At 45.9% G+C, this 26621-nt stretch overlaps 1 protein-coding gene across 1 annotated transcript in view; it reads left to right on the top strand.

Annotated features, from left to right (window-relative positions):
• LOC147633987 (uncharacterized) overlaps positions 1-26621 on the top strand; it is a 127879-nt gene that overhangs the window by 65362 nt on the left and 35896 nt on the right. The window contains exons 3-6 of the mRNA XM_086805069.1: positions 19502-19637; positions 19761-19869; positions 20192-20979; positions 21096-21230. Coding sequence (XP_086661195.1) covers positions 19502-19637; positions 19761-19869; positions 20192-20979; positions 21096-21230 — 1168 coding nt within the window. The remainder of the gene's footprint in view (positions 1-19501; positions 19638-19760; positions 19870-20191; positions 20980-21095; positions 21231-26621) is intronic.

Raw genomic sequence — 26621 nt, 5'->3', positions numbered from 1 at the left:
GGTGCTCAGCATGTTGATCTTGATGCACAAATTTCATATGATGTTTTGCATAAGGACTTTCAGGCAAATCAGGCTGCGTGGGATAAGGCTAAACCCACTTTAAAATGCAAAATTCCCGTGCAAATGATTTTGCCCAAGGTCAATGAATTGTCAGAGGGAGCGGTGATACTTTTCTTTCTTGGCAGAATGCCCTCTGCAAATGATGTGGCTCAATGGCTGAAAATTCTGTTGGGAGGTTGCTTTGTTGAGGGTGTGTATTATGCTGCCAGGGTTTTTTTTGGAGGTTGTGTTATCTGACATGATGCATAAACAATAGTTGTTGGAAAAATCCCCTTTATTTTATGGCAAGCAGTTGGTTATGTGCTCCCTTGGTGGACTCCCACTAAGGATAATCAGGCATTGGTTAAGCATCACTGCCCTGTATGGGTAGAAGTGGCGGACTTTCTAGTAGTTTTTAGTGATGCTTTGCTAGTTCTGGCCAAAGAATTGGTGTAGTGATATGCCCCCCATGTATAATAGGAAACCGTGATAGGTTTTGCATATTATGGGTAAATGCACCTTGGATTCTATAAGTGTGAAAATAGAGAATGTGCATATGGGTGAAAATTGTTTCGAGCTGAAATGGGGTGTCTTTGCAAGAGTATGCATCACATGTCACAAGTTTGGACACTTGGCCATGGAATGTCTAACCTTGAAACTGCAACCACCTGTTGACTCGGTCCCTCCGCCTCTAATTGTTTTGGCAAATACAATTATCCAAAAGCCTCCTCCTAATAAGACGTCTAATCTTGTGTCAAGTCTGACTGTAGGCATAGGTGTACAGACTCGAGGCAAATCTATACAACAATTGAACACTTGGCCTGAGTCAACTCAGAAATCCTCTCTAAACAAGGATAAAAATGTGCCAGATGTAGATAGATGGCAAACTTCAAATGCGCATCAAGTAGTCATTGTTAAACCTCGACCATTGCAATCTCGTACATGGATAGAATCCACAACACCTCAGGGTAGAGCTTCCACTTCTACAAATTCTAAGGGTGGAGGTTTTTGGGCTCAAGTGGTTAAAGGAGGAATGTTGAAATTGTAGGATTTGCAAGATGATATTCATATGGCCTGCAGTTGACAAGCTCATATATCTGCTTCCTTCATCATGATAATGAATGTCACAAAACAATGCATGTCATATAATGTACAGGGTTTCAATAATCCAAGAACTTTGAGACTAGTTTGGGACTATGTATATAGAATGAAACCGGATAATGTGTGTTTGCAAAAAACATAATCAACATGCTCTAGCTGTGCAAATGGAATTTTCCCATGGTTATGATATATTATGCTGGAATCCATACTTTTTTGGGGTATGTGTGCTTGTGAGACATGAATTACAGCCAATGGTAGCTTATAATGATCCAGATGGTTGTTTTATCATTGTACAGTGCCTGTTGAATGGAATAGTTTATGAATTTGGATCAGTTTATGCTCCATCAATTTCAGCATGAAGAGCTAGGCTCTAGGAGAAACTATGGAATGATTTCAAACATGTTTATTGTTATTTGAATCCATAATCAAGTATCACTCCCACCTATCCATTGTGTTTAAAGGACTAATTACAACCAAGGAGAATTAACTTCAATGTGTCTTGTTTTGGCAAGAGGTACCATATATTCATATAAGGAAGTGTGTGTGGAAACATGCCCAATTGGCCTTTAGCACTTGAACTACTTTCCATATTCTTGACACCTTCATAAGCTATAACCTACAACACCCTCTCCTCAACTTTTTGATTCAGAAGCTCACATGATGCCATGGCATGATCTTTGGCTTTAGTGATAGCAATGCCTAAAGTTTCTCCGACACATTCGCAGTTGCATTGAAGACCAGGACAAATAACATTCTCATACACAACCATCTCAATCACATCCAACTCCTTATCTACACATAATTATTACACTATCCATGTTTGGCATATGCATTAATATGCGGAGACTTTAACAACTCACTGTTACTAGATCACAACACCAGAGGTGTTCCGCATATGATTGGAGTTGAAATGGGAAAAATGCAATGTGTCAACTAAATGCCATGGATATGTGGAAAGAAACATGTGTAGATAGGAAAGGCTTTACATTCCAACATAATGCTTCTATTGAATATTGTGCCAGACTGGATTGCTGGTACTCTTTGAAGGCCGATCACTTTGATACTATTACTGTCATATGTGGGTTGATTATTCATTGCAACTTTCAGATATGGATGGGAGTGTATTTTGGTACTCCAATTGCTGATGATGAGCAATTGCTAGTAAAGAGGCTATGATTATGGAAAACGGTACTTAGGGAAAGAGAGAGAGAGATTTTTTGGGTTGAAAAGACAATTGCAAGTTCTTGAAGAACTCATCCATATTTGTATGTTATCCCCTCAAGAAGAAGAAAAAATGCATTTTTCTAGGCATGAGCTAGAAAGACATGATCAAAGAAAGCTGGAAAAGTGGTAGATCCGATCGATGAAAACCATTGGTGGATAAGGGATGCTCCTCAAAAGACTTCTTCAAAAGCTTACACACATCAAGACAAAAGCAATGCATTTTAAGACTGCAAAGGACAAATGGTGAGTGGACACATTATATCATGTAGTTAGATGTGTGACTCATTTTCAACATGCTTTTGCAATACCTGCTCCATTAAAATTTAACAAACCGTGCTTCTACTGGTTGTGGTGTCCTACTTTCTCATTATGGATACACAAGAAGCACAAGATCTTGAACTTCCTTTTTTGGAATTGGAGCTTGATAATGCGATTAAATCTTTGGCCAAACAAAAATCCCTAGGATGGGATGGCTTAATTGTTGCATTCTTTCTACAGTTTTGGGATATACTTAAACAACCGCTCTTGCTTATGATCAAGCAATCATGGTTACAGGGAATTATGCCATCCTCATGGCAAGAGGGTCTAGTTAAGTTGGTGCCAAAAAAACAAATATGTCAAAATATTTCAGATTGGAGACCTATTACATTGATGACGGTGGTCTTCAAATTGATTACTAAAATGATCACCCATAGAATCAAAAACATCTTGAATAGGGGATCTTCAATCGACACATTATGGTTTTATTCCCATAAGGCAAATCACAGACAATATTTGCAATGTATAAAAAGGGATAGACATAGTTGTCTGCGAAACTCGTCCCGCTCATGAGGTACGTAAAATACGGTACGGTACAAAGCTATGCAAGTGAAACTAATGCGAAATTGTTTTTTTTTTAATAGTCATTTTTTTCGTGACTTCTTTTATGCCTATTTTATTTTGCTGTTTTTTATGGCCGTTTGGGCAATGGGGGCTTTGTACCTTGCTACTTTCTCTCGACTTTGCATCTCTAAATGTGTACAAATATCTATTTTTCAAGTTTTTTTAAAAGTGGACCGTATCTCTATCATCGAACTTATTTTTCCGAAATAAAACGTCTCGTAGTATCGGTACAATTTTTTTGTACCTTTGTCTTGTTTCGTACCTTCGTACCTGACAACTATGGGGATAGAATATGCGAAATACACAATGCAAGATGTGTTGTTACTACAAGTTGATGTGGCTAAAGCTTTTGATATTGTTCATTGGGATTATATTGCAGTGCTAATGATAAAACTTGGATTTGGAGAAAAAATGTGTAATGCCATTTACTGGCTATACAAAGACAGCACGTCAAGATGTATTATTGTCTTCTTCCTGGCAGTTGGGAAAATTAGTCAGGCAGGGATGTCCTTTAGGTGCCTTGTTATATGCGATAGCCACTCATCCATTGTTGCTTTATATGGACAAACTTATTGTTGACAGTGGACTTCCACATAGGTGTATTTGGCAAAAAGAAAAAATGCTATTGGAAAATGTGTACAATGCTTATGCTTGAATGAGACTATTCCACACATGTTATGGAATCGCACGGATACCAAGGAGTTCTTACATCACCTATCACTGTGTTTAACTACTAGATTTCCAAGCATATGTTTTTTGAGAAACTTTTAGATCTTTCATCTTTGGTAGATTGGCAAGGAACTTGACAGATAAAGCTCTTTTCTTTTCCTGGACAAGATTTTAGGCTCTTTGGATAATCTAGATTGGTCGCTTTCTAGTCGCCTCAGATTGACAAGTATTACTACTTCCGTCAATCATTGCATCAATCTTTATATGAATGTGTTCAACTACAACAACTAGACCTGTTGCATGTGGACTTGTTTTTCAAATGCTTTTAGTTGTACATTGTATGAGAAGTGTCCTCATAAAAAAACATGTTATTAAGTCTAGGAAAGGCCCGAAGGGTCTATGAGACCAAAGAGCTGTCATATGTGATCCATGAATAAACTGGATGTCAAGGCAACATGAAAAGAGTAAAAACACTAGTTACCGCCGCCGAAGAGAATAGATAGGGGCCAATGTTGAAGAGAATAGATAGGGCCAATGTACTTCATAGACCCTGCATGTACAATAAAGTAGGTAGTAGAAGGACCCTATGTGTCAGTACTCATAATGTGTCCTCCTCATGAACTGTGTACCTGTATCCCCACACGTCGAAGGGCCAATCCTCCCACCACTCAATATTGATGTATATTATTGGACTATTTTATTTTACACAAAGTTCCACGGGCATTCATGCTAGGTTTTCCATGAGCAAACTGTATGAAAACATGTTACCAAACAGGAATGTTGGTGTAGATTATCGAAGTAGACATTCCATCGAAGAAGATTGGTCAGAGGCATTCCCCACCTTCGAAGTAGACATTCCGTCGAAGAAGACTGGTCATAGGCATTCCGTCGAAGGAGACTGGTTACAGGCATTCCCCACCTTCCCGTGGAAGCGAGAAAGTGCGCGTCATTGGTGTTCGGGGACCATGCGGGTCAGTGGCACTCCCGTACTAGTGCTTGGCTCTTCTCTCCAAACGATGATGGGACATGTGGTTTTTCGAACAACTGGCACTAGAGGTCACGCTTGGGCATGAGCCTCCCCCCTCTTTAATATTGATGTATATTATTGGACTATTTTATTTTATACAAAGTTCACGGGCATTCATACCAGGTTTTCCATGAGCAAACTGTATGAAAACATGTTACCAAACAGGAATGTTGGTGTAGATTATCTAAGAAGACATTCTGTCAAAGAAGACTGGTCACAGGTATTCCCCACCTTCAAAGTAGACATTTCGTCCAAGAAGACTGGTCACATGCATTCCATCGAAGGAGACTGGTCACAGGCATTCCCCACCTTCTTGTGGAAACGAGAAAGAGTGTCACTGTGCTCGAGACCACGCGTGTCACGTCAGTGGTGCCAGCCACAACCATATAAGTCATATTCCCATGATGATCATACTGTTTGACCATTTTTCAGGCCAATCTTTGCCAGCTAATGCTTGAGATTTCTTTTGTGGAAAATTCCCGTTCTCACCTTGGTTTTCTAGATTCCATGGACCTCACCAGGAGCACAAACATTAGCCCCAGCTTGAGGAGACCTTCGAGAGGCATAGAGCCACCTCCCATGCCCAACAGATCTACAAAGCCTTCTACAGGCTACCCCCATGCTTGATATCCTTGATGGCCCCCTCCTACTAGGGGGTTAGCTCCATACGCTGTATGATGATGATGATTCCATTTTGTATCATATGGCTCGGATTTGACATTCCCAACTCATAGCTCTCGCCTTTGTTTCTTTTGTACCATGATGAGATTATAAGGATGACACTATTGTATCACTTTTGGTCTCATAGATCCATTGGGTCTTTTTTAAAGAGATTTAATATAACTTTCTCCCTCTTATTGTCTCTCTATCTCTCCATCTCTCTGCATGTCATGTGCACAATGTGTATCTACCGTGTGCTACACGCACACAAGACTAGCTTCGAGGTTTGGGGAAGCTTGGAGCTAGGCAGGTTGATTGGCGAGCTGAGTTAGGGATAGACTAACGGGCGGGCACCCAAGTGTGGACGCCCGATGACCGGCCAAGAGCCTATAAAAGGGTGGCCAAGGTTAGTCATTAGTCATATAGAGTCTCGCGTGATTTGTGAGAGCTCTATGGTCTGGAGCCTGGATCTAGTGCAGACGTGCACTTGCTTTACGTAGCCGAGGCCGGCAGCAATCTCGAGGCCCGCGAGGGTAGCTTCGTGGCGGTATGGGATGTCGCGAGGTGGAGATTGGTCGGTACATCAACCTAGTTAGCTCAGCTCGTGGCTCGGTGGGGACAGCCAAGTCTGTGGGCTTGCCCACGGCTGTCATGGTTGGGAGGTGAGTCAGGCCTGCACCCCCATGTTGTTTGTTTGTTTTCAAGTTTCGAGTCTCGTACCAGGAGCGTTCCACGAGGAGATCCGATGGGGATTTGACAGTGGTATCAGAGCATGCCTCGTGAACGAGCAAGTCGGTAGGTAGAGAAGATGAGGTTGAAGAAAGGTATGTGTTCAAAAGGCTTGCTGTTTTTTTTGTGCATATTGTTGTTTTTAGATTCAGTATGTTGCTTTTTCATCATAGGAACCCGTGATGATGGCGATTGTGGTCTAGAAAGGGTTGTTTGCTTTGCAAAGAAGAGGAAAGATGTTTTTGAACTGTGTAAACAGTTTCAGGTGAGAGAAAACAGAAAAAAAAGCACGTTTGCTTTTGGTTGTTCGTAAGAGAGAGAGAGAGAGAGAGAGAGAGAGAGAGAGAGAGAGAGAGAGAGAGAGAGAGAGAAGGCCACTGGCTGTTTTATGCACAGTCGGGTGTTACAGGCAGTCGGGCTTGCACGCGTGCTGTGGCGCAGGTGTACAGCCGGCGCAAGCATATGGCTGTCGGCATGGACAACGCAGGCCGGCAGGCGCCCAGGCCAGGCCGGCAGGCGCCCAGGCCTATGCCGGCTTGTGGCCAGGCCTACGCAGGGGCCACGCCTACGCAGGCAGGCTGGCGTAGACAGCCAGGCACACCTGCATGAAGGCGGTGCCGGCAGCACGTTAGGCGACAGCAGCAAGGTGGGCGACTTCAGGCTCACGCAGGTAGCCGGCGGCGCTAATCCAGGAGAGAGGAGGAAAAAAAAAACAGTGAAAGCATTTGCCGATTTGGGATTGCTTTCGTTTTTTTTAGATTAAACTTTTTTTTAAACGAATTAAAGGTCCCTTCCAAGGTTTAAAGGTGTTTGTTTTTTTTAAGAAAGCAGAATATATATATATATATATATATATATATAAAAACACAAAAGCAAAAGCTCAAGTAGCTTTTGGGGACAGTTATATAAACCCCTTAAGTGGGCTTCTTGCCACACATCTCTCAAGTTTTCAAGCTCTCAAGCTCTCAAGTTCCCTCGCACTTTTATTGTGCCAAGATCGAATTTTCTCTCCACTTGCCCCTTCACGATGTCGACCCAAGAATCGGAGTTGGAGCCCCTTGTCGAACGCGAAGGCTTGCCGGCTACGGAAGATACCGATGCCGATCTTTTTGACGATTATGTGTCAAAATCAGATTTCCAAGAGTTCAAAGTTGCTCTCGAAGCTTCTTCTTCGGAACGTCAGGCACAAATGGCTGCCCAGATGCAAGCTTTGCAGAACTCCATCTCTCTCTTGACCACTATCCTCTCTACTCTTTCGGGTATGGATATCTTGGTCTCTGCTTTAGGCCCGAATATTACTCCGGAACCGTTCGGGGGCGAGCAAAAGCAGCGTACCAAGGAGATCGTGGACACTTGGCTACGTAAGTGGCAGGTCTAATTTCAGTTTCATCCATATGATGATGGAAAAAAGATTTAGTTAGCAGCAGGTTTCCTCTCAGGCAAAGCTTTACTTTGGTGGAAGGAACTCAACCCTAAGCCAACAACTTGGGCACAATTCGAAGACGTTTTCAAGAAGGAATTCCTCAAGAAAGAGGATGATTATGATGTTGTTGCCCGGTTCACAGCTTTGACCATGACCTCGCACTTATGAGGTCTACCTCCAGAAGTTTAGGGACTTGCAAATGAAAGCTACAAAGATGGATCCCACTACTCTTTTGGGGTTCTTCGTAGCTGGTTTACCAGACTCATACTGTTTACAAGTTGAAAATAACAAATACAAAACATTGGACGAGGCCATTCATTCAGCTCGTATCTATGATGATACAATGGTCTCATCCAAGTCGAAACCTATTACCTAGCAGGGAAACAAGCATAAAAGAAAGTTCTCTGCACCTATGGCTAACACGACTGAAGGAAAGTCTTCGGACCAACCTTCGAAGAATTCAAGTTCGATACCACCGAAGAAGAAACGACTCCTTAAGGCTTTAAAGCTCAAGAAGGAAGGACGTTGTTTTATCTGCGAAGAAAAAGGACACATGCGTAACGAGTGCTCGAAGCAAAAGAGTGCAAAGACCAACGCAGGACCCAGTTGTCTTTGACAGGTACGTCAGTTTTACTGTACTTTCTCGCCCTAGTACATGTTCTGATTGTCTGTTCAACTCTAAAGTATTTGGCTTGCATGATCTTCTCCAAGTTTATGGAGAAGTGAATTGCCATAGCTTTCACATTCTTCTAGACCCTGGCAGCTCACACAATTTTGTTAACTACAAACTTGTACAGAAATTGAGTCTTGATACGACACCTAATGATCATGAGGTACGTCTACCTGCGGGAAGGCAAGTATGGGATCGAAAGGTGGAGATGCTTCCAATCCAGATTCAGGACTACAAAGATACTCTGGAATGCTATGTTATGCACCTAGAAAATGTAGACTTGTTATTAGGGATTGAGTGGTTTAAGACTCTTCAAGTCCAGATAGATTGGTCTAGTCATATTTTTTCTTTTCATCATAAGGACACCCAGTATAGTATTTTAGGTGATTGTATACATCCCTCTCAGGGACCTCTTGTAAATACAGTTGATTTTGGAAATATAATGGATTCTTCTTTGTATACCGCTTTCCATTGTGTATTGATTCCACTTTCTTCATTGTTAATCCCTTCCATGGAAGTCAATGAATTAAGTGTGTTTGAAAGCAAAGAATTACAGAAGATACTTGATTCGTTTCAAGATGTATTTCCTAAGGAACTGCCATTGGGTTTACCACTTGAAAGGGCAGTAGATCATCGTATTGACTTGATCCCTGGTGCTCATCCTGTCAGTATTCCACCTTACAAGATGAGCTAAGTTGAGGAAGATGAGTTGGCTCAATAACTTGAAGATTATTTGAGGATGGGTCAGATCCATCCAAGTAAATCACCTTGGGGTGCACCTGTGTTGCTTAGGAGAAAGAAGGACAACACCTGGAGAATGTGTATAGATTACAAGAGATTGAACAAGTTGACAATTAAGAACCGTTATCCTCTCCCTAGATCAGATGACCTGATTGACCGGTTAGTAGGAGCGAAATATTTCACGAAGATAGAGTTACGTACTGGCAATCACCACATACGTATTCATGAAAGGCATGTCGAGAAAGCTTGTTGGACTGAGTTAATGCAAGATTTTGATTTTGAGATCCGTTACGGAAAGGGTCCACGAATAGTGCTGCAGATACGCTTAGTCGAATTAGAGAGGTGAATACTTTGTCGTTCATCGAGATTTCTACTGACTTATTTTGGTCCATTTTGGCAGAAGATCCAGGACGGAAGCTCATTGATTGACCAAGACTCAATGACTGAATAGCCTACCATTCAGGCTGCAGGAGGCCAGTGGATGATTTGGAATGGTTACTATTCCGCAATGACAAAATTTGTGTACCATAGATCTCAGACATTAGGTCCAAGATTCTTAAGGAGTGTCACGACGCCCCTTCTGCTGGACACCCTGGGGTACACAGGATGCTATCGTTAGTAAAACACACTTTTTATTGGCCAAAGATGAAAGGGTATGTAGAAGATTATGTTCTCAAGTGTCAAATTTGTGAGGGAAATAAAGCTGAACGCTTTAGACAGGCTGGGTTGTTGCATCCTTTGCAAATCCCAGGTAATAAATGGGAAAGTATTTCCATGGATTCTATTACCGGATTGCCAAGAACACATCAAGGCCATGATTCTATTTGGGTTGTGGTAGATCGCTTGACAAAAATGGCTAGATTTTTACCGATCCGGAAGACTATTACAGCTACGCAATTAGCACGGCAGTTTATTGAGCAATTGTTTAGACTGTACGGGTTACCGCAGGACATAGTCAGTGATAGGGACTCTAAGTTTACGAGTGATTTTTGGAAACTTGTTTTTGAGAAGTTGGAAACAACTTTGAATTTGAGTTCCTCTGATCATCCTCAATTTGATGGCCAGTGTTCATGAGAGGATTATCTTCCTATGCTAGAATTTGCATATAACAGTACTAAGCATACGAGTACAGGTTTTAGTCCTTTCATGCTTATGTATGGTTTTCAACCTAGATCACCTGTTATAGTAGGATTCTCAGGACTTCAGCATGATGTAGCACGTAATGTGCACAGTGTGTATCGACCGTGTGCTACACGCACACAAGACTAGCTTCAAGGTTTGGGGAAGCTTGGAGCTAGGCAGGCTGATTGGTGAGCTGAGTTAGGGATAGACTAACGGGTGGGCACCCAAGTATGGACGGGCGGGCACCAAAGTGTGGACGCCCGATGACCGGCCAAGAGCCTATAAAAGGGTGGCCAAGGTTAGTCATTAGTCATATAGAGTCTCGCGTGATTTGTGAGAGCTCTATGGTCTGGAGCCTAGATCTAGTGCAGACGTGCACCTGCTTTACGCAGCCGAGGCCGGCAACAATCTCGAGGCCTGCTTCGAGGCCTGCGAGGGTAGCTTCGTGGCGATATGGGACGTCGCGAGGTGGAGATTGGTCGGTACGTCAACCTAGTTAGCTCAGCTCGTGGCTCGGTGGGGACAGCCAAGTATGTGGGCTCTTCCCATGGCTGTCATGGTTGGGAGGTGAGTCAGGCCTACACCCCCATGTTGTTTGTTTGTTTGCAGGTTTCGAGTCTCGTACCAGGAGCGTTCCACGAGGAGATCCGATGGGGATTTGACACTGCATCAACTAGTCATGGGTTGTTAAACCTCCATCTCTCTCTTGGCACATGCTCCATCTTGGCACCATGGGGATGCTAACAATTACTTGGGGCTCATGGGCAACATGATGGTGAGATACATGGCAGGGGTGCATGTGCTTTATAAACCGGCAGCCTAGATACATGTGGCCTTCCTCCATGATGCGTAGCTTTCAGCCCATGATGCATAAGTGTATCATGTGACAACTCCACATGCATAGTCCTTCGGCTTGCATGCCGATCACTCTCACTTGCATTGTCAGGCACATATCTGTCATCACGTGTTGCATGTGGTGTAGAGGCATGGCTTGATTGCATGGTCATTCGTGAAACGTGTTTCAGGTAGCTTGAAACGTGAAACCTCTGAAACGCGTGAAATGTTAACATTTCAACGTTTGAGTGAAACGCCCACTGAAACCTTTAAAGTGAAACGTCTAAATTTTTGAAACTTTGAGATTTGATGTTTAAATATTAATGGTAGAGATGTTTTAAACTTGTGTTATCACTCGTGGTAATGTATTATGTGAGTAATTTTGAGATTTTTATACTAGAAAATAGTAGACCTACATCTCTCTCTCTTTTGACTTTATATATATGTATAGGCGTTTCGGTCTAGCATTTCAGTTGGTGCCTCTCATAGAGTGAAACGTTTCGGGTTGAAACTCCGCGTTTCGGAGTGAAACGTTTCAGACTTGAAACGTTTCGTGGTGACGTTGCTTGTTTGGTCCTTTGAATGTTAGTGAAAATGCATTAGTACATGGTTGTCAAACCTTAGCGTAAAAGGTGATTAGTGGATTTAATTATTCTCTATTTAAATTCCCATATTACTCGTGAGAATAAATAGGGAAGGAAAGTGAACAAATTTAGGTACTCCCGCACCAAAAGGGGGAAGAACTGTCAGAATGCACAACGGAAATGAAGACAATTGCTGTAGAGAGCAATACACAGATGAAAGAGAGAGAGAAGCTAACTGTGCTATACACCAATAAATCCCGAAAATATACAATGAAGAGGTGTGAGGGCAAGGGGCCAATTTATATGGTCCTTGGCTGTTGATCGGCCAGCTCTCAGAATCAGCCGACTGCTGCCTTGGTGCCCACGACCTGTAGAAAAACTCAGTCGGCTAGCAAATCTGTAGTCGGCCAGTAGTTGGGTACGGTCGGGCAGCACCAGATCACACAGGCAGCACATACTCAGTCAGCCAGACACCTGGGGGCAGCCGACAGCCCACATAGCTCCAGAAAAAAATGGAAAAAAATACGGAGTGAGGAAAAATGGGAAGACACCAAAAAACGGGCGGGCACACCCACAACAGAGGCCCTGACATAGTGTACAGACAGGAGGTGACTGCTAACACCCCCTCTTAGCTCCTTGATGTGGAACCAATTGCAGTGAGTTGGAGTGGCGTCAGAGCATATAGCCTGAGGTAGAGACTTCATGAAGAGGTCTGCCGCATTGTCCTCCGTCGAACAATAAAGAAGCAAGATGTCACTAGCCAAGATCTTCTCACGAACAAAGTGATATTGTATTCTATGTGCTTGGTCCGGGCATGGAAGACCGGGTTCTGAGCAATAGCGATACAGCTCTGGTTATCGCACTGGATGACCGTGGGCTCCTTCTGTGGAAACCCAATCTCGCTAAGCAACCTCTACAACCACACAACCTCGCAAGCAGCCCGGTACTTTGCCTTTGTCAATGACAAGGCAATAGTTGGCTGCCTCTTGCTACTCCATGAAAAAGCTCCTGAGGCGAGGGTAAAATTGTAGCCTGATGTAGATCTCCTCGTGTCTGGATCTCCTCCCCAATCTGAGTCACTCCGACCTTGGAGTCGAACTCATTCCTTCGTTTCACCTCCACTGGTGTAGAAGAGTCCAAGATCCTTTGTACCTTGCAGATACCGCAAGATCCGCAATCCTGCGTCCCAATGAGATTTCAACGGCTCAAGTCCAATCTGGTGTTTAGCAACCAGATCAATGAACCAACCAGCTTCCGGTATAGAGAGGCATCAACCAGCTCACACTGTAAGCTTCGTGTTTGGGTCCATCGGTAACGTGATAGGCTTGCAGTTGTCCATCCCAAAGGCCTCAAGCAATTCATGGACATACTGTTGCTGAGAGACAAAGAACCCCCTCTGGGTCTGCAAGATCTCCAATCCCAAAAAGAAGTGAAGTAAGCCTAAATCGGTCATCTCAAACTCCTTTGACAAGGCAGCCTTCATCACTGCAATGTGCTCCATATGACCGCCAGTGAGAATGAGGTCATCCACATAAAGGATGATCAACGTGACCATACCGCGTTCCCGAAAGAGATATAGGTTGGGATCTGAAACCGATCTCTGAAATCCAGTCCGTAGAAAGAAGGAATCAATCTTCTAATTCCAAGCCCTTGGAGCCTGCTTAAGACCATACAAGGCCTTCTGCAACCTGTAAACCATCCCTTTTGATCCTGGAACCTCAAAGCCTAAAGGCTGCTCAACATACACCTCCTCTTGCAGGTCACCATTAAGGAACGCAGATTTAACATCCATTTGAAATACGGGCCACCGCTGAGAAGAAGCAAGGGCTAGAACGGTCTAAATCGTGGTCATCCTCGCTGTTGGTGCAAAGGTATCCTCATAGTTGATGCCATGCCACTGAGCATAACCCTTAGCCACAAGTCTGGCTTTGTGTTTGTCCACTGACCCATCTGACGTATACTTGGTCTTAAAGACCCACCTGACACCAATGACAGACCATTTTGACGGCCTCGGAACCAACTCCCAAGTGTTATTCTTCTCAATGGCATCTAGTTCTGCCTGCATGGCTTTCCTCCAAGTATCCTGTGCAAGGGCTTCCGTGCAAGGGCTTCCTTGACGGAAGTGGGCTTTTTGTCCCACATGATACGAAACATCAAAGCATAGTTTACGTGTAAAAGCTCTGCTGAATGACTTTTATCACGAACTCTTTGCGATCTTCGAGGTCCGTCCTCTGTGGTCCATTCGGAGGGAAGCTCCGTAACACCTGACTCCCAAAGGGTGTCTACCAACCACCTGGGTACTCGAACAGAACGCGGAGCCTCCTGGTGCTGCGGGGCTCATCTCCAGCTGCGGGCTCAACCTCCTCAACTGACTGAGGCTGTCCAGCTGGAACAATCGACTGGGAATCATCATCAGAATCATCTGGGTCTCCAAGAAGTGGCGGCTCATCAATAGTGGAAACCGGAACATGCTCATTAAAAACCACATCCCTGTTGACGACAACCTCGTTCCTCTCTAGATCATACAACCTGTATGCCTTGGAAAGAGTTATATCCCACAAAGACAAGCTTTTGGGACTTGAGTCGTGCTTCCCCCTCTGCCTCTTTGGAATGTGAATGCATCGCTCCCAAACACACGGAAATGGGAGACATCAGGTTTCCTGCCAAAATATGCCTCAAAGGGAGTCATGTTCGGTATTGAAGTCATCGGAAAACGGTTGAGGATATGGACAGCCATAGCCACAGCCTCTCCCCAAAGTGGACGAGGAAGATCATGATGCTCCAGCATCGTCCTCACCATCTCCACCACAGTCCTGTTCTTACGCTCAACTACTCCATTCTCTGATGGCGAATGTGTATTGGCCAGCTCCCGCTTGATGCCATGTTCCGCACAAAACAACACGAATGCATTGGAAGAAAATTCTCCTCCTTTGTCAGCCCTAAGAGTCTTTATCTGCAAGCCAGACTCTTTCTCCACCATCACATGCCACTCCTTGAATTGAGCAAAAGCTTGGTCTTTTTGTGAAAGGAAATAAACCGATGTGAATTTGCTATAATCATCAACAAGCAGCATAAAGTACAAAGAACCTCCCAAGGATACTGTCTGCAGAGGTACACACAAGTCTCTGTGTACCAACTCCAAAGGTTTCGAAGCCCCGCCTGGAAGCTTTCCATGTGCTACAACATCCTTGCCTGTTGCCAACATCTGGCAAGCCAACCACCATCTGGTCCCGGAAAGCTCGCCGCAGCGCATCCACATATAAGTGGCCAAACTGAAAGTGCCACAAATCACCAATCTGGGAACTTGTCAAAGAGGAGAGTGTAGAGAGTTTGTATGTACCATTCTCCACGCCGCCTTCCCAAACAACTTGGCCAGTCTTGCAGTCCTGTAGAGCAACAGAATGCTCCTCAAACTCCACCGAGAAGTCAGTCTTGCACACCTCATGCACTGACAACAATTTAAAACCAAGTGCAGGGACATAAAGAACACGAGAGGAATGCTTCTCCCCTTTGCCATCGGGAATGATCTCCATCCGGCCCTCACTGTGAATCGGTATGGTGGAATTGTCGCCAATGAAAATGCGACCTGACTGTCGTTTCAGATCCTAACAGAAGTCACGGGAAGGAGTCATGTGCCTGGAAGCACCACTATCAAGAATCCATTCCCGAGTATCCTTTGTGGTGAAGCCATCTGCCTCCTCGCTCGAAGAAGATGAAGCATCGGTGTCCAACATCTCCAAGTGCACGAAGGTTGGAGTCTTTGCAACTGAAGCTGAAGAATCAACACCACAATCATTACAAGTCCTCTCGGCCTTCAGTTTCTCTCGGTCTGAATCAAGCTTCTTCTCAGAAGACTTCTCTGATGAAGACTTTTCTTTGCCCTTGTTGTTGTTGTTATAGCCTTTCGACCGTTGGCGAGTCAAGGCCTTAGAACCTCCGCCCTGTGGAAGGTTCGTGAATCGCTCTTCTTGGTCCAAAAGACCATGGGCACAAGCTCCTCCCATGTGATGGTGCTGAGCCTGCCATTGGTGATCAAAGAAGAGTAAAATGTTGAGTACTGAGAGGGCAAGTGTGACAACAACGTTATGGCCATATCCTCTGTCGATATCTCTTTCCTTGCCTGGAGAACTTCCTGTTGAAGAGCCTGTAGCTTGTTGATGTGCTCCCGCATCGTCGACGACATTGCAGGATTCATCACTTGCATTTGAACTTCCAAGGAGATTCTCTTCATGGGTGATACCTTGTTGTAGAGAAAAGCCAAATGCTGCCAAATCCCTCTGGCCAGCGTCATATGCTTTATGTGATTGATCACCTATGGTGTGCAATTTTGGAAGATGAAGGAACGGACTCGGGCATTAACACGATCCCATAACTGTGCCTGTGCCTCCCTTTCCTTCTGAAGAGAGGGTAACTCCCCTTCTTCCAAATCCGGCCATGGAACCCCAACAACAATGAAATCAGCCAAGTCATAGGACTCCATAATAGATTCCATCATTACCTTCCATATGCCGTTGTTCCCGTCCAACTGGCAGTCCACCGGGAACGTGGGGAGTGTTGGGATCTTCACGTGCTTCTCAGCCATCTCAAGCAAATCTGCCATCTCAAGGGTTCACAAGGTCTTGTGAAGGGAGGGTGGGTGGGAAAGAAGAAGAAGAGGAGGCTGCAAATAGAATGCAAGGTGGCTGTCCAACGGGGATGGCCGCCTTCTACCTGATCTCCAAGTCCCGTACAGCCCAAAACAGTCTCCAATCAGCACCTCAATCAGCAAACCCTCGACGTCCCATTGTCTCCAAGCTTCAAGCCACCTGGGGCTCTGATACCATGTCAAAATGCACAACGGAAATGAAGACAACTGCTGTAGACAGCAATACACAGATGAAAGAGAGAGAGAAGCTAGTGTAACTCTGCTATATACACCAATAACCTGGAAATATACAATGAGGAGGTGTGAGGGCCAGAGTCACACGGGGACGCGGGGACGGCCCTTAGGGACGCGGGACGCGGGTCGCGGGGACGGGGACGACCGGGGACGGGGGGGGACGCGCAGGGGACGCCGTGCAGAATGGGGACGCATACAGACGTCCCGGGGACGCGTTCCCGAAACGCGGGACGGGAAGGGGACGCAGACAGGGGACGCAGACAGGGGTCATAAATGGTCAGAAAATGGCCAGAAACGGCCAGAAACGGGCAAATTTCCAGCTATGAAAGAATGCACACTTTAGGACTTTTCTCCACACTCAAGTTTGAAGCTTCAAGCCTCATTGCTCAAGCCTCAAGCTTCCAAAGTTCCAAGTTCCATTGTCCAAGCCTCAAGGCCCAAGTGGCAAGTTAGCCCTCTCTCTCTCTCTATACTATCTACATTGTGCCAACTTCCAAGCCATCTCTCTCTCTCTCTCTCTCTCTCTCTCCAAGTTCCATGATCCATCCCTCTTGAGACTTGCAAGCCTTAAGAGTCAAGCGGCAACTTGCAACTCTCTATTGCACCCTTCTTCCCTCTCTCTCACACTATCATCATTCATGGCATCTCAAGGTGAAGGCGCCGCCGCCACATCTTCCGTTGCGAGCTCTTCACGAAGGAGGCCGGCGGTGCACACATGGTCATGGTGGGATGAGGTCCACTACATTAGTCGTGGAGTGGGCGGTGGTTCAAGGGCATGGAATTGCATGATCTATTGTGATCTATGATTCTATCATCTATGATCTATCTAGTATCTCTATTTTGTACCCACTCTTTTTTGTAACCCTCACTGCCCATGAGGCATGTACTTATCTCTTTGTATCTATCAGACTATCAATCACATAATGAGTGTGCCATCGATGTTTTATTAGCACATTTTGCTCAAAATGACTCTTGTTTTTTTGTCTATTCGGTGTAAAATTTTGTTCAAAGTGTGTCTCTATATGTATGTCATGCATACAACTCCTAAATTGCTTTTAAAAAAGAGGTTTTTTTTTGCCGTTCCGGACCCCGTCCCCGGGACGGCACTTCCCCGTCCCCGTCCCCGTCCCCGTCCCCGTCCCCGTCCCCCGTCCCCGTCCCCCGTCCCCATGTGACTCTGGTGAGGGCAAGGGGCCATTTTATATGGCCCCTGGCTGCTGGTCGGCCAGCTCAGAATCAGCCGACTGCTGCCCTGGTGCCCATGACCTGTAGAAAAACTCAGTCGGCCAGCAAATCTGTAATCGGCCAGTAGCTGGGTACAGTCGGGCAGCACCAGATCACACGGGCAGCACATACTCAGTCGGCCAGACACCTGGGGGCAGCCGACAGCCCACACACAACTCCAGAAAAAATGGGAAAAAATACGGAGAGTGAGGAAAAATGGGAAGACACCAAAAATGGGCGGGCACACCCACAACAAAGGCCTTGCCATAGTGTACAGACAGGAGATGACTGCTAACAAGAACGTCAACGGTTGCAAGCCTAGAGTGTAATGAGCTGGTCCAAGATCTCCCGGAAGACTCTACACGTTCTTCACAAGCTCCACAAGCCTCTATGTGAAAAAAGAGAAGGGTTGGGCCTCTATTTAAGGAGGACTCACAGGAAGCTTTTTCACTTTAAAAAAAAATCTTAAGTGTAAATAAAGCAAAATTTTAATTTGTGCTTTTTTTTTCTCAATCTTAGTGTTAAAGAAAAACACAAGTCATGCTTTTCTTCTCAAAATGACCAAAATATCTCACTTGAGCTTTTCTTCTAGGTGCTAGTTTTATCCCTATTTTTTACAAAAAAACCCACATACTGCTTTTTGGCTTGCTTCTCTCCCATGCATCTACGCCTACGGACCCGTGCACCTCCGGTGCTGTATAAATCCGTACAGCTGCCATATCATCATCCGTACGGACTGTACAGACAGGTCCCTAGCACCCACTGTACTGTCAGTGGCATGTTGGTTGGGTGTTTGAAGTGTTTTACAGCCTTGAAACGGGGCTACCAGTATTGTATGGCCCGTAGAAACCCTAAACAGGATGCCCGCAATCAGCCCTAATAGTTTCGTGTGCACATCATGCCACACACACGTTCATGTGTGTTTATGTCCATACACACACAAGCACAAAAACCGTCGCACAAACGGGATAAAAAAGCCAAACTGAGGAATCCGGAAAGCCTACATGCACACAAATCTTCTCTTCTGACGTGGTCACCAGCAGATCTGAGTCAGGTGAGAAACCATGGTGCCATCGAGCGAAATACGCATGAGCATTGCACAATGCAATGGGGCTCTGCACAGGACCCGTTTTGCCAGATATGCATGTCTTATAACAACAGGCCTTTATTCAGCATTCACAATTGTTGTCTGTTTAGAGGAGGTGTGGTCCTCACTTCTCCTCAACTCAAGTCTCAAAGGCAGATGAGAGATGTGTAAAGATAACCTTAGATGATGACCCAGAGATGAGAATTTTCCTTGGAAATGCTTTTGGGTGATTGGATGTTTTAGGAAGTTATAGGCTGTCTAACCTCCACTTAACATGATTCATGGCAGCATAGAATCAGCCCATGTTAGGTTTCATGCATTTTCTAGCAGTTGATATGCAGAGGTCAACAACTAGTGTGATACCACTGACTAGGACATATTTAGTTTTGTGGAACTTACCCATAAATGCCACCTTACTCAGGTGGAATCATCTTTACATGCAATATCATACTTAACTCTAATCCATACAATACATATAATACTGTACTTGTATTCAGCATTCCCCTACTTCATTAGTGGCATCCAAAATGTCTCAAATTTTAGGAGATTCAAGTGATTTGTGGCTGTGTAGGGGTAACTAGGGTTTTGATACAAGCGTGGTTCTAGGTACTTTGGAACAGAGACAAAGCAAGCACTAACGGAATTCCAAGAAGCACATGGAGTAAGCCAAACCGGTATATGGGGTGCTCTCTCCAAACAAGCATTATGGCATACCATATCTGGAGAAATCTTACATAGGGTGGTCAGTGTCTTGAATCCTCTATTTGTCTTCTGAACGAATAATCTCAGATCTCATAACTTTTGCGTCTCTCTTGTCAGCCGACGTCATATGCTAAATCCCTCTTGCGTTACTGTGATGGGACAGGTTGATGAGAAGGCCGGCAAACCAACAGAAGCTTTAAAAGCTGATACTATTGTTAAATCAGACATACTCATGCAAGCATGGCAGTTATGTAGCCCAATGAAGTTTGCAGGTACTTGACAACCTCTCTGAGAGCCGAAAAGCTAAGGCATACAACCATAGCTGTAATGTATTCATCAATGAATGTAAAAATTAAGCTGTTTAGAGATCTGAGCCTGCCTGTCAGAGGAACAGTGCTTTCAGCTTTGCATTGCATTTAGATGGGCAATTGTGTTTGTCTAAGAGCTACCTGCCTATGTTAAAAGCTAAAACATGTAAACAAGCTCAGTCTTCGCTAAAAAACTAGATTGTGAATTATATTGTCTTTAGAGTGTCAAGCTCAGCGTTTTGTTTTACAACAGATAAGCTGACTTAGCTATATGAAATACCATTAGATGCTATCACAGGGGGAATACCTGAAGGCGAATGGAGGCTGCTGTCGGGGATAGCTCTCTTGGTGGCTGGGATACTCTTTGGACTTATCATATCAAAGTCTTCTGCAAAGGAATCACTGAGAGGCAACTCTGTGAAACGGCGGATCATTCGGCCTAGTGAACAAGAGAATCCCAAACTCCCATCTCAAATGGACAAGCTTTCAAAGCTTAATTCGGGTTCAAATGGAGCCACTGCTGTGGATAAGATTTTACAGCCAGCTAGCCAAAAACCAGCCAATATCGCAGACATTGAAACTGTTGGCCAAGTAGATTCTGCACGTGTCAAAGACAAAAAGATGATTCGAGATCCTTTGCCTGAACTCAAAGTGAGACAAAGGGTGCAGCATACCATGGCTACCTCTCCTACACCATATGGACTTGGAAAGAAAGCCATTTATGCATCGGCTATGTCTCCTCAGAAAGCTACCAACACCAAATCAACAGTTGAATCTATGAAAAGAGGCAAGCTGCTTGAATCATCGGGCAGACCTGCAGGAGTTTTCGAATCATCTTCCGCCATGAGTGAAGACAATAGGCCAGAATCTTTATCTTCAAGCAGACGGGAGCCTACCAGGTCTGAGAGAGAGGGCAGCGATCCATTTGAGAACAGTTCTTTGCAAGTGTCTGTCTCGGGAAACCCGCTAACTACAAGTCGAAGGAACACACTAGCGAGGCCTTCCAAAAAGCTTGATTATGACTCTAGCTTTCCAAAGAGTGAAGAGACCAGGGCTATGCAAGGAGAAGATGAGGTGTACATCTATGCCTTCCTACTGGAGACTTGCCTGATGTGTAGATTTTTTGGTTGTGAACGGGGTACAGTGTCTCATCTCACAGACATGCTAAGAATTTGGTTTGCATTTTACAGCCAAACATTAAGAAGCGCATTGAGGAGCTCCGCAAAGCTGTTGAAGCTGCAGAAGAGAATGGCCAGGCTGCTGTTCATGCACTTGCAGAGGAGAGAAAAAGAAGCATTGAGTTAGAAGAAAAAATCAGTAGGCAGGTAAATATATTTCATACCAATGGTCATAGTCAATTGTTTTTGATCCTTGCATTTTAACAAGGTGATAATTCAATGAGCTTCTTCAACATGACCAGTACTTGAAGTTTTTAAGCAAGTCATGCATGTGGTTAAAAATACCTCAGATGGTAAGCCTTTCAAGCTGAGCTTTGGCACAAAGCTATTTTGAGGACCTGTCCACCAGTAGCAGCAAGAAGTTCAATGCTTTTGTAGACTTCAATACATTGTATTTGGATGGAAATGAAGTAAAAGTGTGATGTAATTATCAATGGTGGATGCTAGACCTTGTTACGAGAGAGAGAGAGAGAGAGAGAGAGAGAGAGAGAGAGAGAGAGGTGATTTTGTATGTGTGTTAGTGTGTATGTGTGTTGCTCTGGCATATGGTGATGACTCTTTCTTCTTTCCTAAGAATACGCAATCGGATCTGCAATGTCTCATGAATGCCTTGCATATGTTTGGGATGGCAACATGTCTTTTATCAATTTAAAAAAATCAAAACTGTTGCCTCTTAGCAAAGCTCATTGGCACTACATTCTATGGCTTGGGCAAATCATATCGCCTACATAACATGTCAGAAATTTGGGAAATCCTGTGGGATGGAATCTTTCACAACCACACAGGTGGTGGGATCACCACCTCTATCGGTGAAAAGAGCCAAGCCGCGAGAGCCTCTAGAAAGCTTGCTGCTTTCGCATGCCGTTAGAACCACCCTGCAACTTCTCCCACTGACCGTGGAGGGTATGGATGATGTTGAGCCAAATGCTTGTGATGGACTCCGCGGGCGGAGTGTACCCTCGATGGCTTTGCTTCATCTAGCTCTCTATATGTGCAAGGTTGCAATGCCATTGCAAATCTCCCCTCTCTGACACGAGCCTGGTCTCCAGTGGTCAGTAGATGGGGTTGTGACTGGTACTACAGAAATGCGGAGGTGAGAGACTCGAAGGGCTAGCCCCCCACCATCCTCCTCATAAGCCTTGACAACCTCAGCCTCTATGGCTCAAGCGACAGTGCCCCATGTAATGATATAAGTCGAGGTCCTGTCCATCGTGAGGAAGATGCGGAGAATCTGCTGCCAAACCTGCTAAGCCTTCAGGCAATCCCAAAGATAGTGTCGCTAAGACTCCTGAGGGTGGCCGCACCTCAGGCAAGCTGCTAGTTGACCACCAATGGCCAACCACGTCCCAACCGCCAAGCTCCTGTGTGCCATTAACCAAAGAAAGAGGGTGATCTTTCGAGGCCAAAAACTATGCGAGAGTCTCTTCCAAAAATCTGAGAGAAAGCGTTGGGAGAGGCCTTGTGATCGCCAATGTACTGTTGCTACTGGGGTGCCATCAATCTCTGGCATCTGAATCTTGCGGCAAGAGTCTCCTCCCGATTAGTAGGATCACGAAGAAAGAAAGAAACTCGAAGCCCATCCGCTCCCAAGCATTTTCCCCTAGGGAGAGCCGTCAATGCCTCCACCAGCTCCTCTGCAGTGAAGGGAGTCAATAAGAAGGACCGAAGAGCAGGGGGAACCACCTCTCTCGTGTGTTGCCTCGCACGCGTCCATCACATGAGGGGATAATGGGGCACCCGTGAGGAGAGATCGGAAAAAATCAGTGGTGATGGCTCTCACATGGGGGGGGGGGGGGTTAGAAACAATGGCTCCATTCTGGCCCCGCAACTTGCGAATACCATCTCTCCACCTGTGGGGGCTTGCTATCTCAAAGAAGTCTTCCGTGACTCTATCACCGGCCTATGTCCAAAAGGAAGCTCTGACATGCTACTTGTACTCCACCCTCCTCTCCTCGATGGATCTGATTTTGGTACGGGCGGCAGCAAGCTGACTCTCAATCCACGGGCTGTCGGGGAATTCTCTTGAAGCCGCTAGAGAAAAGCAAGACCCCTCCTCAGGCTCCTGTCTTGTTGACGAAATCCCTGCAATCTACTTTGGGTTGCCTCTTGCAAAAATCCGCTGATCTCACCTAGGCCCACATCCAAGGTGCACGCGGCAGAGCCTGAAATAAAATCCAGTCCCGCCCATATCTGCTCGATCTTGTTGCAGATCTCGGGGTCTTGTATGAGGCTGTCCGGAATCCTAGTGCTTGAGTGCGTGTCCTGCATCCAAGGGTCCTCTAAGGACAGAATAATCGGAGCGTGATGAGAAAAAGTGGCGCCCGCCAAGATGCTGATCATGCCCCCACGGCCGCAAGCCCACTCATCCACATAAAACTTGTCAAGTTGGGAGAGGTTGGGGCTGGTGCTCCTTCTATCAGACCGCGAGAAGCACAGACTCTCGAGGCTGCGCCCAAACTCTTGGAGATGCCAAGGGTCCTATCCCTTGAGTGCCAGGATCAATCCCTTCCACGCAGAGAACTATGCGCCTGAGATTGTAGCCATGCCTCCTCTGATTCTATCGTTTGCTGCATCAATCATGTTAAAGTCTCCACCCGTGCACCAAAAGTCACTATGCTCTAGAAGATGGCTCTACTTGCTGTGGTGTTTGGGGCATAAACATTGAGGAAGCCCATGGTAACCCACTGTGCTCGCCCAGAGACTCTGACACCTGAGCCTGTCACTGCCAGCAAGAGTTGCTCATTGACAGAAATACAAACTCCTCCTTGCGTTCTTGAGGGGCCGAAAGAGGGAGACCAAAAAGTGTGGCTCCTGGCTGGTAAAATCTTCCCGTAGCGACGGATATGCCCCTCGGAAAGGTGGTGCTTGTGGAGGAAAAGAATGTCGATGGGTTCCCCAAGTGTAGCTCTGTGAAGCTCTCCTGGAGGACGCCTCGCCTCTAAAAGCATTGAGGCCACTGTCATAGGAAAGCTTCAAACGCCAGCCAGAGGGTCGGATGTGGGGTCAAAGCCGTGCTGCCACCGTGCAAAGAAGGCTTGGGCCGTATGCAATGCAACGGGGCTCAATTGCGTGACTTGATCTGACGCCACTGATGAGGGGAGTTCAACTTGATAGTAGCCACGCCCTAGAGGATGAATGTCTGTGATCTTTGCAAGTCCACCAAGGAGGCTACCCTATAGAGATCTCTGAGTTGTCCGCGCAAGGCAGCTACCGACAATCTTGCATCCCGGAGTGGAGGCCTCTAGGGATGCAATAGTCATAGTGAGAAGTTGAAGGTCCGCTTCTGAGAAAGATAAGCAAGTTACCGTGGCTTCGGTTAGGGATGACGGAGCGGCTGCTATGGAGTCCCCTTGAGGGTGAAGACCAGAAGAGGCCGAAACTTGCTGAATGATCAATGCCCAAGAGTTGAAGACGTTGTGGGAAGAAGACGGAAGGGACGACGAACCAGAGAAAGATGGGGAAAGCGGTGAGGCTTTGGAGGGCTCCCGCAGAGTGAGGAGGAGGGGGGGGGGGATTACAAAGAGAGAAAAAAGGGCGCTGGAGGCAGGGGTGCAGGGGGATGCGCAAAGGGGAGAAAAACGGGGCGGCGCAGAAGGGCAGCGAGATTGAGAGGGGAGCTGCAAACGGCCGTAGGAGTGCAGGGTAGGAGCAGGGGGCTGCAACGGAGGCGAAGAGGGAGGCGGGGGGGGGGTCGCAGGCGGCTAGGAGGAAGGGGGGGGGTGCTTTAGCTTCAATTGAGAGTAGTGGCAAGCTTACTTTCTTTCTACAAAAGGCATTCGGGTTTGCGAAGATGTTGGTGCTGAAGGAAATGTTCTATCCTTTCCTAGAGCTCAAAGTCGTTGGCAGCTGGGTATGCACTTCAGACCTTTATGGCGCATGTTACAAGAACAATTGCAGTCTTTTACTCCTCTTATGATTCTTCTAAATGGTGAAAGGACAGGATTCGATTTTCTATAGGGCAGATCCTAGACCTTATCCTAGTTTCTCTTTCTCTGAGGTTTCGGTTGCTTTGATCTACAAGTTGATTATTCCTACGCCTTGGTTTGTCGATCGAGTAATAAGATTTGGCTCCTCACTGAGACAGCTTGTTGGTGGAAACAAAACCTGAACAAAATCTGGGATAGTAAATTGCCACTCAAATCTAGTTTATTTTTATGGCGATGCTTGTTAGGAGTTCTCATAGCTGGAGAATTTCTTGAAGAAAGACACACAGCTATTGCGAAATGCCCTTCTTGTTGTTGCATAAAGGAAACAACAATGCATCTTCTTTGGTCTTGTCTAGAGACCAAAAGTTTCCTTCAGCAAATTTTACACTCTTAAACTCAAATTCCGAGGGTGTTCCTTCTCTAGATTTTTTTGGCTTTTTGGCAGGTGTCCTGCTAGATTGGATCATGCACGACCCTTTCTAATTTGGACTAGATATTGGGCTTTGTGGACAATATGGCATGCAAGAAATCAGTTGGTTTTTCATTCCGTAAGGATTGCATGCTATCAGTACTTTCGTCAGTCTTTGTTTGACAACATCTATCTCCATCAGATTGATGATGGCCAGTTGGCTTTGTTTTTTCACTATTTTTAACTTGTGTGTGTTCTTCAAGAAGTTTTCCTCACTTTTGAGGGCTTCTTTTTTTTTTTTCCGAGAAAAGATCCTTTCATTAGTTATAAAAAAACACCCGTAGGGCTACAAAAGATCTCTCCTGCTCATAAGAGAAAAAGAGCAGTGAATCCAGCAGGGCAGCCCGGGAGACTCTCCCTAGGTGCTGCAAAATACAAGCATCAGTACTAAGGACTGAAAGGCTAAATCATACAATAGGGGGGGGGGAATAGCCAAACAGGTGGCCTGTAATGCCAACGGGGGGATCCCGTGTGTAAGGTGTAGAAGGGGCCGCTGCGCCAGGTGGTGTGAAAAGCCTGGCGCCGCAAGATCGCCTCGTCCGAGTCGCCCCGGATGCGATCATACTGTCCTCGTAGGGTGTGGATCAACTCCTGCCAAATCCCCCGTACAGTCTCTGCTGGTGGCTCCAGTCTCCCCTCAAAGGCTGTGAAACACCGGGCCCTCCAGGTGAACCAGATGGTGAGGCTGCTGAGGAGCTCCCATCGTGAATCCCTCTCCTGTGTCCAGATGGCGGACGAGAAATCCGGTGCCGGAACCAGGCGAGGCTGGCCCCTAATAAATCTGATGGCCTGACTGCCCTGCTCCATCTCATAGCCCATAGCAGGCCCTGACGAAGTCGACCAAGCAGCGGCGCCTCACGTAAACATACCCTCTGGAGAGAGGGGGGCCAGAATACGCAGCATCCGCAGCCAAATCTGCTGTGCCTGAGGGCAGTCCCAAAGGCAATGTCTCTGTGTCTCCATAGGGTGGCCGCAGCGAACGCAGGCCGCCGGAAGACCGCTGTAAACAAGCCAGGTGCCAACTGCTGAGCCCCTGTGGGGGCGACCAGCCACTGAAAAGCCGAGATCCTGCGGGCCTGCCGACTAGCCCAGAGCCGAGCCCAGAAGTCCTCCAGGAACTCCTGTGAGAGTCCCTGCAATCGC

Source organism: Cibotium barometz, chromosome 11, assembly GCF_041138505.1.
Source record: "Cibotium barometz isolate CiBa-2024 chromosome 11, ASM4113850v1, whole genome shotgun sequence".
Lineage (NCBI taxonomy): Eukaryota > Viridiplantae > Streptophyta > Polypodiopsida > Cyatheales > Cibotiaceae > Cibotium > Cibotium barometz.
This window is presented reverse-complemented; position numbering and strand designations above follow the sequence as displayed.